This window comes from Bos mutus, chromosome 2 (genome assembly GCF_027580195.1).
Source record: "Bos mutus isolate GX-2022 chromosome 2, NWIPB_WYAK_1.1, whole genome shotgun sequence".
Classification (NCBI taxonomy): domain Eukaryota; kingdom Metazoa; phylum Chordata; class Mammalia; order Artiodactyla; family Bovidae; genus Bos; species Bos mutus.
Window position 1 is genome coordinate 98,875,324 of NC_091618.1, and position 16,785 is coordinate 98,892,108.

Genomic DNA, 16,785 nt, shown 5'->3' on the forward strand with positions numbered 1-16,785 from the left:
ATACATAAATAAATACATAACGACATAAATTTTAATGGTTATAGAATACTCAGTGGAATACATCATCAATTTAAATAATCCATCTTCTACTAATGGCTGTTAATATGGCCCAGTTATTTGCTATTATAAATAATGCTATAAATGATGATGTGCATCTGTATCTTTGGTCTTACATTTTTTTTTTTAATTTACTTCCTTAGGATACTTACTGAGTACTAAGATATATACTTTTCAGGGTTTTGAAGTATGTTGTCAAATCAAAAGTTGAGATCAATGCACATTCATACCAGAAGTAAGAGCATCTGTTTGCCTACACCTTCAAGGAAACTAAATACTATCAATGTTTTTTGTTTTTGCCAATATCTGGGAGATAAAAATCAAAACCGCCTTTTTTTTCCCCTGATTGCCAGTAAGGCTGAATATCTTTTCATGAGTTTATTAGCATTTCTCCTTTGTGAACTTCTGGTTCATATTTTTTAATAGTGTTTCAAAAATAATTTATAAGAATTATTTTAAAAATATAAATTCAGTACTTTATTCAATTTGAAAAGTAACATATGTCAAAGGTAAAATATTCAGTAATGACAGGTATAAATTAAACTGCTTCTGCCCTACTCCCTCAGTCCCTATTTCTATTCTTCAGAGGTAACTGTGGTTAATCAATCATATCTATGATTCCTTCTAGAAATCTTACATGCATATATATCAATATGACTATCGTTTTGCACTATTACAGAAGTGAGACACTACTATTCACTCTTTTGCAACCTAGAATAAAATCTAAACTTCTAAGCAAGGCCTATATGGTCTGGTTCCTGAAAATTTCTACAACCTCTGACCATTCTTGTACTTGCTAAAGCTTGTTCTTTTCTCCCCTTTCTTCAGCTTCTCAAACATGCCCAGTTCTTTCCTTTCTGGGGCACTTTGCACTTGCTGCTTCCTCTGCCTGGGATACTGTTTTGTTGACCGGACTCCTTATCCTTTATGTCTCAGATCAAGTCATTTCCTCACAGAGGTTTTCTCTGATCAAGAAAGGTTTCTCTGATCAGATAAAGGTTTTTACTTTATCTAGAGTAGAATCCCTAGCCCATTCACTTTATTTATTTTATTGACATAGAGCTGATGTACAATATTACATGTCACAGGTATATATACTAATGTAGTGATTCACAATTTTTAAAGGTTATATTCCCTTTATAGTTATTTAAAAATATTGGCTATATTCCCTGGGTTGTGCATTATACCACTGTATCTTATTTTACCCATTCACTTTAGGTTATCATTCTATATATTTCCTTCACAGAATTTATCATTATAAACAGTAACTTATTTGTTTATTTTCTCCACCTCCACCCACACACCAGAATTTAAATTAATAAGCTTTACTTAAAAGCAGAGTGATGTCTGTCTTGCTTGTTATTGGATCCCAAATGCCTAACATGGTGGCTGCTATAAAATAGAAGCTCAATAAATATTTCTTGAATGATAAAATAAAAGGAGGGATATTTAATTGGCCGGGGGCAGTGCTCATTTTTGTTTTTAGCTTCTCAGATGATTCTTATTACAGTTAAAGGAAAGCTACTCTGGGATAATTCTTTGTTTTTTAGCTTCAACAAGGCTCTGTACCTTCAAGTGACTCACAATTTTGTCATTTTACATTAGATTTCTATTGATTATATGGTAGTTCTAGTTTCAACTTTTAGAGGAGCCTCCATGTTGTTTTTCTTAAATCTGTTTTTAATTATGTTTATTTTTAATTGATTGATTATTGCTTTACAATATTGGTTTCATTTCTGCCATACATCAACATGAATTAGCCATAGGAGTACATTTGTCCCCTCCTTCTTGAACCTCCCTCCACCTCCCACCCTTTCCAACCCCTCTATTGTTACAGAGCCCTGGTTTTAGTTCCCTAAGTCACTGAGCAGATTTCCACTGGCTATCTATTTTCCATATGTTAGTGTACATGCTTCCATGCTACTCTCTCCATTCATCTTAGCCTCTCCTCTCCCTTCCCTGCCCTTGTCCACAAGTCTGTTCTCTATGTCTGCATCTCCACTGCTGCCCTGCAAAGAGGTTCATCAGTACCATCTTTCTAGATTCCACATATATGCACTAATATACAATATTTGTTTTTCTCCTTCTGACTTAATTTACTGTTTAATACGCTCTAGGTTCATCTACCTCATTAGAATTGACTCAGTGTGTTGGTTTTTGTGGCTGACTAGTATTCCATTGTATGTACCACAGCTTTATCCATTCATCCTGTTGATGGACATCTAGGTCGCTTCCATGTCCTAGCTATTATATATAGTGCTGCAATGAACATTGGAATACATGTGTCTTTTTCAGTTTTGGTTTTCCCAGGGTATATGCCTAGTAGAATTGCTGGATTGTATGGTGGTTTTATTTCTAGTTTTTTAAGGAATCTCCATACTCTCGTCCATAATGGCTGTATCAATTTACCTATTGTTTTCCATTGTGCCTGCACCAATTTACATTCCCACCAACAGTGTACAGAGATTCCTTTTTTCTCTACATTCTCCCTCACCAGCACTTGTTATTTCTTGTCTTTTTGATAACAGCCATTCTGACAGGTGAGAGGTTATATTTCATGATGATTTTTATTTGATTGATTTTTGATTAATGATGTTGAACATCTTATCACGTACAATCTAAGTGTCCTCTTTGGAAGAATGTCTATTTAGAAACTCTGCCCATTTTAAAATCAGATTGTTTTTCTGCTGTTGAATTGTATAAGTTCTTTATACATTTTGGATGTTAGTCCCTTATGAGATATATAACTTGCAGATATTTATCCTCATTCAGTAGGTTGCCTTTCATTGAAGATTTCCTTTGTTATGCAGAAGTTTTTTAATATGATTAGTCCAACTTATTTATTTTTGTTGGTTATATTAACTTACTATTTTAATTAATTTTCCATGCTTATTTTTAAATATTTTAAGCAAACAGTTAAAAAAAGAACCACCACACTACCCTATTAAATCAACACTGACATCAGGTTTGAAAAAGAAATAAAGTACAAGTGAAGCCTTCTTATATCCCTCCCTGATTCCATTTGGTAGCTACTTCTGCCTTGAGAGAAGCAGAGCATGACTTATACACATCATTCCAACACATGATTTTATATTCTTAATTCATACAATTTACATTCATAAGAAATATATTATTATTCAAATCAATAACAACACTGTTTACTATATGCCAACAATGCTCATATGCCAGACACTATTCTAAGTACATTAAATGTATATTTCATGAACCTCCTTGTCCCCATAAGATTTTTTGTTTTTGATTTTCCTTGTGAAATTTTTATTGTTTTTAAAATTTATTTATTTTTAATTGGAGGATAATTGCTGTACAATATTCTGTTGGTTTCTGCCATATATCAACACGAATCAGTCATATAGTATACGTATGCCCTCTACCTCTTGAATCTCCCTCCCACCTCTTACCCCACTCACCCACCTAGGTTGTCACAGAGCATTGGATTTGAGCTCCCTGTGTTATACAGCAAATTTTCACTGGCAATCTAATTTGACATATCAGTTCAGTTCAGTTCAGTCACTCAGTCATGTCTGACTCTTTGTGACCCCATGAACTGCAGCACGCCAGGCCTCCCTGTCCATCACCAACTACCGGAGTTTACTCAAACTCATGTCCATTAAGTTGGTGATGCCACGCAACCATCTCATCCTCTGTCATCCCCTTCTCCTCCCACCTTCAATCTTTCCCACCATCAGGGTCTTTTCAAATGAGTCACTTCTTCACATCAGGTGGCCAAAGTATTGGAATTTCAGCTTCAGCATCAGTTCTTTCAATGAATATTCAGGACTGATCTCCTTTAGGATGGACTGGTTGGATCTCCTTGCAGTCCAAGGGACTCTCAAGAGTGTTCTCCAACACCACAGTTCTAAAGCATCAATTCTTCAGTGCTAAGCTTTCTTTATACTCCAACTCTCACATCCATACATGACTACTGGAAAAACCATAGCTTTGACTAGATAAACCTTTGTTGGCAAAGTAATGTTTCTGCTTTTTCATATGCTGTCTAGATTGGTCATAACTTTTCTTCCAAGGAGCAAGCGCCTTTTAATTTCATGGCTGCAGTCACCATCTGCAGTGATTTTGGAGCCCCCAAATTTTGACATATAGTAACATATATATATTTTTAGTAATATATATGTTTTAATGCTACTCTTTGCATTTGTTCTCCACTCCTCCCCCCACCCCCCATGTCCTTCTCTATGAGTCTGTTCTCTATGATTCTTTACCAGCTGAGCTACCAGGGAAGCTCCACGTCTCTATTGCTGCCCTGCAGTAGGTTCATAATTACCATCTTTCTAGATTCCATATATATGCATTAATATATGGTATTTGTCTTGCTCTTTCTGACTTACTTCACCCTGCGTAATAGGCTGTAGGTTCATCTACCCCCCTCATTAGAACTGAGTCAAATGTGTTCCTTTTCATGGTTAATATTCCATTGTGTATATGTACCACAACTTCCTTATCCATTCATCTGTTAATGGACATCTAGATTGCTTTCATGTCCTAGCTACCTGTGATAAACATTTGAGTACATGTGTTTTTCAATTTTGGTTTCCTCGGATATATGTCCAGGAGTGTAACTGTTGGGTCATACGGTACTTTTATTCCTAGTTTTTAAAGGAATCTCCAAACCTCCAAACTGTTCTCCATAGTGGCTGTGTCAACTTGCATTCCCACCCTTTTAAAAAAAAGTGTAGTTCCATTGCTAAAAACAAAAAGTTAAAAACAACTGCTTTATATGATTCGTGTTCTAGATCTAGATGTCTATGTATTAATCAATCCCCTCTCTTCAAAGGATTGTTAAATTTCTGTGTGGTATGGATTACGCTTTATATATCTTTCAACCTCCTGCAGTACCTAGAAATGCCTGGCATATACTAGGAATTTTTAAAAAACTGTGTTGAAAGGAGTTTTTTGCCTCCATGTGCCACCACGGGCAATAGCTATATCCCAGAACCTATAAACACTGACATAACACTTTTGGCCCCATCAGAATTTAAGTATTTGGAACCATCCAAAGTTCTGAAAAGTTAAATTCAGATGGTTTATTGAGAAAATATATACATTCTATTACATGCTAGTTAATGAAACAGGAATGGAGCCAGCCAAAAATATAGTTCAAAGGTAGACTGTAGGATTTGGGTGGTAATATGAAACTCAAGTAAGGAAACTTCATGGAGGAGGAGATGACCACAGGTTTCAAATATGAACAAGATTTTAAGATGAGTGATGATGGATAAGGGTCTTAGATTGAAACAAGTTACCTCCAGGATACTGTCAGGATGGATACTTGCTGCAAAAGTTAAAGAATAAACCACAAGTTGGAAAACTTGACAATGGAAAGGAAGAGAAGTGAAGCAGCAGTTATAAGGGATAATATAGCAGAAGATCTTTGTTCACTAAATAGGAAAAAGAACAGTTTATGTTTGCTGTCAGAGAGTGGCAGAAAAAAATCATGGAGAGAGAAGGAATATTTATCAGAGGAAGGGGCATTACAAATTCAAAAGGAATGGGAATCAAGGTTTTACAAGGTTTATCCATAAAGGAAATTTGATTCTGGAAGCACAAAACATATTGGAGGAGTAACAGGGTTTTAAAAAATATAGTTCTTTATATTACTTTGTAACAGATTAATAGTTCCTACCTTCACCACTCTCCATGCCTTCTACAAAAATCCCCCCACACTGGGGAAGAATCCAGTACCGGCGTCTGTAACGATCCTGGCCAAACATCATCGAACGTAAAGAGTGAGAAGCGTCAAAGAGCTTCCTTCTGTACTGACTCTGTTGCTGTTAAAAAATGATGCATAAAATTAAGCTCTGAGTGTCAAGTGCTGTAAAAATTAATATGTAAGTGACTTTACACTCTTATGCCTTCAATAAAGGCAGATAAATAAAATCAGATAATTTTCACTAGTGAGTAAAGAGAGCAAAAAGAGTTAAATATTACATTCCTGACTTCAATTTCAGTAACACTTGTAACAACAGAAATCACTTTGAGGGTAAGAGGAATATTTTTGTTGTCATGGATTGAAAAGATAAGTTTTATTTTATCAAGTGTCATCCAGTAAAGCATGTCTTACACTTGATAGTGAACAATGCAATGTGATCAAGTATTTCACTGAACTTTGGCTTAATTCTACTTATTACAATATATAACAAATAATATTCATATACATAATTGACCAGACCTGTATTTGCCTATTTTTATATTCATGCTATAAACCTTGGTAACATATGACTAAATTTGGCGATAAATTTGTAATATATATCCCCATGGAAATAATATACAGGTATATCATAATATCAGTCTCATAATATTTTTAAAACCTCATTTTTTTTAACAGAAAGTTCATCTAAAACTTTACTGATGCTACTGAAATTCAATTTTTAATGAGAAATTCATAAATATGTATAGTGTATAAACCTAATGCAAATAAAATCTACAAACATACTAATATAAAATAAAACCATAAGATGCAGAAACTATTACTATAAAGTTCGACTGAATTTTAGAAGTAATTAATTCCAAGATATAAAACCATGTAATTGTTGGTATTTTGTATTTAAAAGAAGAGCTGAAGAATATAGGCCCTGGTTAAGTTTAGTACCATGCCTTAAAAGACAGGTTTTTAACCTTGGCGTTGATTTTTTTAGGTATAACTGTAAGAATGTTTCTAAATCTCAGTTTAATTAGTTACAAAAAGCTTGTTTTTATTTAGCAGCCAGAAAAACTAATTCCATACAAGGTGGATTTTTGAAGTGCTGCCAAAAAAAAAAAAATCTGAAAAATGCTTACTTTACTCAGTTTTTCAATCTGTTTTTCTAGCTCTTCCACACTTGCTGCTTGGTCACCTTCATCCTATACATAACAAAATACAGTATCATTTACATTTTTAAGATTTATTTAGTCAATCAGCAAATATTTAGTGAAAGCCTCCTATATGCAAAGTACAAGGACAGACTCAGTTCTTGCTCTAGATAAAGCATTAACCTGGTAGGGAGACACATAAAACATTACGCTAATAAATAAAAACTGCCAAACAGCAGAAAGCTCTATGAACCTCAAGAGAGGTAGAGATTAAGAGTCATGGAGCTCAGGGAAGGGTGAGATTACTTCTAATGGGAACCTATACCGAGGAAGGCTATATGGAAGAAGTTGTGTTTTAGCTTTGTTAGGCACTGATTCATCAGAGAAAAGAGGACATGGAGAGTTTGACATGAAGAGATAAGGAGGAAGATGAGGCAAAGATGACTTTGGGGCTACACTGTCTAGAGCTGTAAACGCTTGGCGATGGACAATAATATGATCCTTTGAGGGAGACTACATATCAGAACTATGCTTTACAAAGATTAGTATGGTAATAGTTGTAAGATGGCCTGGATCAGGGAAAGGACTACAACTAGCAAATCTAGTTAGTAGATAGTTTCAGTGATTCAAGAGGAAAAGAGGATGTGGGTCTTACTAGGATAAAAGGAATAGAAAAGGAGAAAAGGAAATGGATGTAAGAGATATTATATAGTTAGAACTATTAAATTCTGGCAACTCATGCCTGTGAGGCAGAAAGGGGTGAAGGAGATGAAGGAAGGAGTAAACTATGATATTAAGGTTTTAAATCTGGGAAACTGCAAAAATACTGGTACTATTAACTGAAAGAGTCATTTTACAGCAAAAAAGAGTAAGTTGTACTCTGAACACATTGAACTTTTAGAAGAATAATCTCTTCTATAAATGGTACTAATTTCATAAGTAGAAATTTTGCAATTATATAAAATTTTTCATTCTAAAAAATGAATATGGGAGAGCAACACCCAAAGTATATGTTTTAGAGGGAAAGCATGAATTAATATAAGGTATATATACTTCAAGTGAAAGTGAAGTCGCTCAGTCGTGTCCAACTCTTTGCAACCCCACGGACTATAGCCTACCAGGCTCCTCTGTCCATGGGATTTTCCAGGCAAGACTACTGGAGTGGGTTGCCATTTCCGTCTCCAGGAGATCTTCCCGACCCAGGGACTGAACCTGGGTCTCCCGCATTGTAGGTAGACACTTTATCGTCTGAGCCACCAGGAAGTCCTTATGTACTTCACTGGACCTCAGCTGCAGCGTGGGCTACATATATAGGCAAATCATTTAACTCTCCCAAAACTTTTTCCTAATCTGTAAATTGGTGATGACATTATCTGTAACATGGGACTTTTGTGAGGACTAAGAACAGTTCTGGGGCTTCCCAGGTGGCTCAGTGGTAAAGAATCTGCCTGCCAAGCAGGAGACGCAGGTTTGATCCCTGGGTTGGGAAGATCGCCTGGAGAAGGAAACTGGCAACTCACTCCAGTATTCTTGCCAGGAAAAAATCTCACAGACAGAGGAGCCTGGCAGGTTACAGCCCAAGGGGTCATGAAAGAGCTGGACATGACTTAGCGACTAAACAACAGCAACAAAGAACAGATCTGAAAGCAACTAGCAAATTTTCTGGTACATAACATATAAATAAGGTTATTTTCTTTCTTTCTGAAAGATGTACTTTAATGAGAAACTGCAGGTACATCTCAGGTTTAAAAAATATAAGCACTTGTTTTTGGTGTTTACTTTTAATAAGGCTTTTTTAAAAGTCATAATGCCACCAATCATTCTCACAAACAGATATTTCTAAACCAGTATAGTTATTTCCCTAATAAAAGGAAGGGAAAGGAAAACTTCAATAGTTTTACCATTAGCTATCTATGCTTTACCCAAATTTATGAGACCCGATTTCCAGAGGCATTTAGGCATATTATTTATGGTAATAATAACATCATTTCTATTTATAAGAGAATAGGCCTAATGATCCTTAAATCTTGACTCTTTAATTAAATAGATACTCAATAGCTCTATGACTATGTAGTGATCTTTTGACCAGCAGGATAAACGTTTGACAATTTGCTTATATAGAAAACAATTCAATCAACAAATATTTGAAATAAGATGTCAAAGTAACTATGTATTAGATTAACTAACTACCATTTCTAAGACTTTTCTTACCAAAAAAAGAAGTAAAATATCTACTAAAGTTTTATTTAAAGGAGTTTTGGTTAATAGTCCTCATACTTTTTAGAGATATGAAGAATCTGAAAAGCCAGAGAGAAAGGCAATAACAACAAAATTAAGAATACAGAATCTATGCCTGCCATGCTTCCCCAATCAAAAGAGAAGGCTGTTATATGTCCCTATATGTCAAAGTTTAATTGTCCACATAACCTCCTACACACCACCTTGTGAGGTTAAAGTTCACAAAGATCTCAACGCAAACCTAAGGATTAGGGAGAGTTGATATGTTGAAGGAATAAAGAGTGAAAAAGGAGGGAATCACCCTTAAGACAAAGGGCTGTGACTTAAAGAGCAGTATCTTCTAATTCAGTGGTCCCCAACCTTTTTGGCACCAGGGACCGGCTACGTGGAAGACAATTTTCCACAGACTTGGAGGGGGGATGATTTTGGGATGATTCAAGCTTATTACATTTATTGGACACTTTATTTCTATTATTATTAAATCAGCTCCACCTCAGATCATCAGGCATTAGATACCAGACGCCGGTTCTAATTGAAAGGAATGGCATGGGTCTCACTGGAAAGGTTCCTGCAATTAGTCCTTTATGTGGTATAACAACTGACACCACCTATACTTAATCAAGAAGCCAAACCTATTTTTGGAGGAAAATCAATCAATCAGGTTCTTTAAAAAGTTAACCTTTAGTTTTATTAGGAAATTGGTAAGTGGCTACAAATTCTTTATTATAAAGAAAAACTCTCAAATCATGTACAAGAAATGTTTCTTTGGTCTCTTAGATCCTAAAATATTCCTTACTTTAAAACACTTTTAAACTGTTTTCTCACATTAATGACAAGATACACATTTGCCAGGATTTTGATCAATCTAATTAACTCTATAATTCAAAGTTCATAAAAATAAAATACTACTTTAAAATGACACATCCAGTCTTAAAATGTGAATAATGATTTTTAAATCATTAATACTGATTTTTAATAGTTCTTTTATTTCCCTTAAAGAAAACAATTTAGAGTTTGTTAATTCTCCATGTGAAAAATGCCAAGCGAAAGACAATTTCTGTAAATAAATTCTAGTTTAATGGGTGACTATCCACTAGAATACACTGATACCCGAACACAAAGTTGTCACATTTATGAGAGCTAATACTTAAAAAACATTATAATATTAAGTGCTGAAAAGGTATGCTAATTCTGTTTTTTTAAAAGGTGGTTAATATTGATCAAAAAAGTTTAATTTCTGCTAAACAGCTCCACTTGCCAAAGGAAGCAGACTGGTTATAAATAGTATCTTTGGGTAATTACAGTTCTGAAACCCAAATTATATACCCTTTTGTCACAGCATGAGAGTATTTGATCAAGTGATTTCAGAAGTACAACATTATGAAGTAATTCCTGTAAGGAATCTCACAGTAGTCTCCTTTTCAGCCTGCTACTCTTAAAATAAGTAAGGCTCACTCTAGCAAATCATTCTGGTTTAAAATATGTAATTTATGAAAACATTTTGCATTTATGCTATTTTTTACTTAAAAGAATTGTATAGCACATGATTTTATAAATTATACTGTTATCCAGATTAAGTAAAAATTTGATTTAGTAACATCATTGGTCTTGTTCAGATATTATTTTCACATAATATATCAATAATCCATCCTTCTAAGCTTTATTTCTCCAGAAATATGGAGTTGATACAAGAAAGGAAACGTTTTTCCTAGACTTCCTTCACTAAATAATCCTGGCATTGAAGGCAGAATGGCTGGCTGTATATTGTTTTTTGAATGCCATTTCTTCAACCCTATCAATATTTCTAGCATTCTTTTCTTGTAAAAGGTAAACATCAACCTTTATCTCCTTTTTATACAAGTCCATTTCCGTGGCTTATGGTCGCTTTCCTTAAAAACACTCCTCCATTACCTTGCCTTCTTCCCTTTAGCCTACTCTTCAAAGCTAGCCCCCCCCCACCCCCACCGCCCGTATCTTTACCTTAACTGAATCTCTCCAATATCTCTAGGGACCTTATACTATTAATTATTCTCTTTTATCTCTTTAATCTTCCACACTTATCTCTCATTTTACTGACTCTCCCGTCAACCAAAAAGAGTCTCAAATCTTCTGCATCTGAAAAATCCCTGGTCTTTGTCCTTCTCTAGGAACTACCCTTTCTTTTGAGGTATAATGCTTGAGACAATCATCTTCACCTTCTCACTTTTCATTGTTTTCAAACAATTCTAGCCTTGCTTTGGCTCTCACCTCTCTAAAGAAATGGTGCTGGCATTGGTTACCAAACACCTCTGTGATGGCGAATACAACAAACACATTCAGTCCTCCTCACATTACACTCCTGCTCCTTTAACATTTTTTTGTAAATAATTGGATTTATTTATTTATTTTTGGCTGTCCTGGGTCTTTGCTGCTGCGTGGGCTCTTCTATAGTTGTGAGGAGCGGGGCTTACTGTCTAGTTGTAGGGTGCGGACTTCTCATTGCAGTGGCTTCCCTTGTTGCAGAGCATGAGCTCAAGAGCATACGGGCTCAGGAGTTGTGGCTCGCGGGCTCTGGAGCACAGGCACAGTAGTTGTGTTGCACAGGCTTAGTTGCCCTGCAGCATGTGGAATCTTCCCAGATCAGGGATTGAACCCGTGTCTCCGGCATTGGCACACAGATTCTTTACCACTGAGCCATCAGGGAAGCCCTCCATTAACACTGTTTATAACTCCCTCTTTTTAAAAATGTTTAATTTTCTTGATTCTTATTATTATTACATGGGTGGGAAAGAGTTAACATTGTAGGTTTTTGAAAGGCTGGCTTACAAAGCTGACCCTTGGCTAGCATCTGGGAATCTGAATTTTGGAGGGTTCCCCAACCCAGAGTGACAAGAATAGCTTGCTGGACCTAAACTGCGCTAACAATGTGGTTTATACCAAACACCTACTCTTTTTTGGAGTGGGGGGAGGCTGGAGTTTTGGCACCTTCTATGCAGAGGGTACCTATGTGGTCATCCCTGTATAAAACTTTGGGCACAGTCTCTATTGAACTTTCATAGAACACAACATTTCAGCTGCGGCACAATTTAAATGTCACAGCACACTGCTAGGAGAATTAAGCCCATCCTTTGTGACTCTACTGGGAAAAGACTCCTGAAAGCTGGGACTGATTTCCCCTGGATATTGACCCATATGCCATTTCTCTTTAATGGTTTTGCTTTGTTTTTCCTTTTGCTGCAATAACTTGTAGCCATAGCATGACCAGAAGCTGAGTTCTGTGAGTCATCCTAGTGAGTCACTGGCTTTGGAGGCAGTCTTGGTCTTGGCAATCCCTGACCCACTACAGAAATTTTCTACCTTTGTTCATTCTTCAGCAAGAAGTCCTGAAGGCTCTTCTTAAACACTGACATTCCCTGAGGTTCCAATCTCAGTTTACTACTCTCACTAATAAACCAATTCTCCTGTGCAAACTAAGCCAACTCATTATTTAAACTATTGTCTATGTACTAATAACCTCCAGATCTACATTTTCAAGACTGAACTCTTCTCCAGGCTTTGGGTTTTTAAATCCAACTGACTGCTAAACTGCTCAGACACCTCAAATTCAACATGTTCAAAATAAAACCTAGTATCATTTCCTAACTTCAGGTATTTGTTCTATATTCCCCTACTCGGCTGTCATCTATTTACTCTGCTGCTTCTCGATTCTTCTTTTTTTTAATGGCGATGCAATCTTTTGTTTTGTTTTTCTTAAAGCTTTATTTATTTATTTATTTTTGGCTGCACTGGGTCTTCATTGCTTTGTGTGGGCTTCCTCTAGTTGCGGGGAGCAGGGGTTACTTTTCATTGCGGTGCACAGGCTTCTCATTGTAGTGGTCTCTCTCGTTGCACAGCACAAGATCTAGGCACACGGGCTTCAGTAATTGCAGCACGTGGGCTCAGTAGTTGTGGCACGTGGGCTTAGTGGCTCTGCAACATGTGGAATCTTCCTGGACCAGTGATGGGAACACAGGTCCCCTGCATTTGCACATGGATTCTCACCCATCATGCCACCAGGGATGATGTCCCTCCTGAATTCTTTAGATCAGGTAGTGGCAACAAAAGCAGGTAGTCCCTTACCAGAAAACTGGAATCAATCCTATCTCTCCCTCCATCAACCTACACAATCCATTTTCAAAGACTATTCATTTTTCCTCAGTATTTATTGAGTCTTTTCCTTCCATTGGTCTATTTTCAGACCTATCACAATTCACCTAAACCAGAGCAATCTCTCCTGACTCATCTTCCCACTTCTGATCTTGCGCTAGCCAAATCTATTTTCCACAGAGTTGACATAGGGAGCCACTGAAAAATCGAGTCTGACCAGGTCCTTCCATCACTTATAACCCTTCAATGGCTTCCTATCACCATAAAACTATAAAATCCTAGTTCACAGTTGTTGTACATGAGGCTATCTAGTATTACTGAAGCACTTATAGGGCCTGTAAAGCACATCATGGTTTCAAGGCTTCTGAGTCCTTACTCATGCTATTCTCTCTGCTTGGAAGATTTTTCCATGGATTCCTGGATTCTCTATAGGTTAACATTCAGCCCAGCTTGTAGCCTCAGCTAATGAGTTCAGAAAGCCTTTGTGATCATTTATTCCTCAGAAAGATTCAATGTCCTTCTTTTGTACCCGCCTGCTGCTGCTGCTAAGTCACTTCAGTCGTGTCCGACTCTGTGTGGCCCCATAGACAGCAGCCCACCAGGCTCCCCCATCCCTGGGATTCTCCAGGCAAGAATACTGGAGTGGATTGCCATTTCCTTCTCCAATGCAGTAAAGTGAAAAGGGAAAGTGAAGTCGCTCAGTCATGTCCGACTCCTCATGACCCCATGGACTGCAGCCCACCAGGCTCCTCTATCCATGGGATTTTCCAGGCAAGAGTACTGGAGTGGGGTGCCGTCACCTTCTCCCGCCTAATACATTGTAAATACTGCTAGCAAAGCAGTTAACATTTAACACATTATTTTTTCTTATTCTAAGTCTTTCTCTGAAACTGTAAATTGAAAGGAGAGTTTCAGTGCTTTGTTCATCTTTGATTATGGTCTACACGGAGAAAACAATCTTAAAAAAGAAAAATAAGTAGAGTTGATGCAGAAAACAAATGTATGGTTACTAGGGGATAAGGGAAGAAGGAGAGATAAAGTGGGAGACTGGGACTGACATATACACACTACAATGTGTAAACAGATGACTAATAAGAACCCGCTGAATAGCATAGGGAACTCTACTCAATACTCTATAATGGCCTATGTAGAAAAAGAATCTTAAAGATGTGTGAATATATGTATATGTATAACTGATTCATTTTGCTATACACCTGAAACTAACACAACATTGTAAATCAACTGTATTGCAATAAAAGTAAAAGTTAAAAAAAGTGCCTAGAGCCATGTACTCAATAAACTAGGATCTGAGAAATGTATCAGTTTCACTACACCTGACAACACTTTGAAGGCATTAAGTACTGTACAAAATAAACATAAGATATCACGTTAATAGAATTTACAAAATACCTAAAATTAAGAATATGAATAGTTCTTTGGTGAACTCTCAAGTTATTATACAAACAGAAAAATTTAACTTCTTTTGTTCAACATAAGTACCTTCTATGTGCAGAGGTTCTATTCAATATTTACCTAAGCATCACAAAAAACCTTGAAGTGAATATTATATTTAATTTTCAGATGAATAAACTGTGTTGAGTGTCACAATGGAATTCAAATCCAAATCCATTTGACTTCAAATTCTGTATTATTTTCACTATTTCATACAGTATTAGTCAAGTCTAAATTTTATTACCTCATCTTCACAGATCTCACTCTTCTTTCCTTTTTTGTCTTCTTTATCTTCTTCATCTTCATCATCTTCATCAGCTTGGTCATCACTATCATCGTCATCATCATCATCATAGTCACTGTCTCCTCCCTTCCTTCTCCTTTTGCGTCCTGGAGTGGGTGTGCCCAGTGGATGCTGTTCTTCTCCAAGATCAATGCCACCGGAAGTGTCTCTTTTGCCTGTTTTCTTAGCGTGAATGATTCTGAGCCTTTAAATATGAAAAAAAGAATGATACAGAAGAAAAGGCTTCCCTCTGTACTTTTTAAATATCATACTATGAATTTTAAGCATGTGGTTATTTCTCTCAAAGTAACCAATATATCAATGACAATAAAAATTAGAAGACATATGTTCACAGAAATTATAAAATATGTTAACTTTTAAGAATTATACTGTCTATCTCTTTGGAATTAGAATACATTTTTTTAAAAACACAGAAAACTGAGATTAACTCAGGAACAGCCAAGTGATAGTTCTTGATCCTATCTGACTGAGTAAATTTCAATTCAAGTCACTGCAAAGAAACTATCCTCTTAACATGGAAGTTGAATAATTTCAGCATTATATTTCCTAGCAGGAAGCTAATTGAGTTTTAATGCTGAATATATTTGGATATGTTAGACTCTCTGTAAAAGCAAACTGTAATTAGAAAGCAATTAAGGAAAAATATGGTAGAATCCAAACAGATTCTATTTATGACAAAAGTAACCTGATAGAAACAACAATCTTTGAATATATGATTGCTTGACTTCTTTGAAAGAAAGATAAATTGACTTTCTTTTAACTTTGAAGCATGTGAGTTCAATGAATCTCAATATAGCTTTTGTCCACTGAAAACTCTGCCTCTGAGTTTTATTAATTTTATATCTCAGCTTAATTAAACTTTGCCTTTTCTAATTTTTAGACAAGATAAAGTTTAAATTCCATATTTTCATTTAGTATGCTTTATTCAGAAATTTGTGAAGAAGGAAAACAGTATATTAGTTTTAATAAAATAGGACTTACTTGCGGAGTTTACCTTCTACTACCCATTTATCTCTCCTTAAGTTTGACATATAATCAATGTTCTTGTCGATTTCACTGCCAATGCAAAAGTTTATTAGAAGACATAAATTAATACATAATGCAATACATTAATTTGGTAAATAAAATGATGCAGATTTTTGCTAAGTACAAATGATGATTGCCAATGAATAGCAAAAACAAATGAAAAATTATACTAATACATAGCTAAGAGATGTACAGAAAACTTAAAACGTCCAGCAATGGTAGAAACACATGGCTCTCAAATATTTGGATTGATTCTTTCCCTAGAAACGTAAAGGAATAAAAGTTACATAATTAAAATCTGTAACATAATGAATAGCAAGAACAAGATGAATGAGGAATTTGTTCACCAAATCTTCAAACATTATAGTGGAGAACTTACTTCGACTCTTAAATGAGATTAAGTACTTTTTAAAAAAGTGCAAACTAACATGCAATAAATAAATAATATTAAGATTGTGTCAGCACATGATAAAAAGTAGATGGATAATTCTACAAATGGCTTCTAGCAAAAAATGAGGTACTCATCTGCTACCAAAGATAAAAGAAAAATTCTGAGTTCTTACAACAGTACTGGATTCAAGAGTCATAGCAACAAAAAACTGTTCACATTTCAGTATACAAATAAATAACAAAATTACCAAATAAACAAGAAGTGTTACAAGGACTATACACAGTATGATTCAAAATTTCTTTTTAACAGCCTGAAAAGAAATACATTAAAATACCATTTGTCATCTCTGAATGGTGAGATTAGTGTA

At 35.6% G+C, this 16,785-nt stretch overlaps 1 protein-coding gene across 13 annotated transcripts in view; it reads right to left on the reverse strand.

Moving 5' to 3' along the window:
• The window catches only part of BAZ2B (bromodomain adjacent to zinc finger domain 2B), a 422,769-nt gene that overhangs the window by 27,609 nt on the left and 378,375 nt on the right, over nt 1-16,785 (reverse strand). For all 13 annotated transcript variants that reach the window (XM_070357371.1, XM_070357382.1, XM_070357397.1 and 10 more), the window contains 4 exons: nt 15,983-16,057; nt 14,942-15,185; nt 6,871-6,933; nt 5,717-5,861 (listed from right to left, as the gene is read on the reverse strand). In XM_070357371.1, coding sequence (XP_070213472.1) covers nt 5,717-5,861; nt 6,871-6,933; nt 14,942-15,185; nt 15,983-16,057 — 527 coding nt within the window. The remainder of the gene's footprint in view (nt 1-5,716; nt 5,862-6,870; nt 6,934-14,941; nt 15,186-15,982; nt 16,058-16,785) is intronic.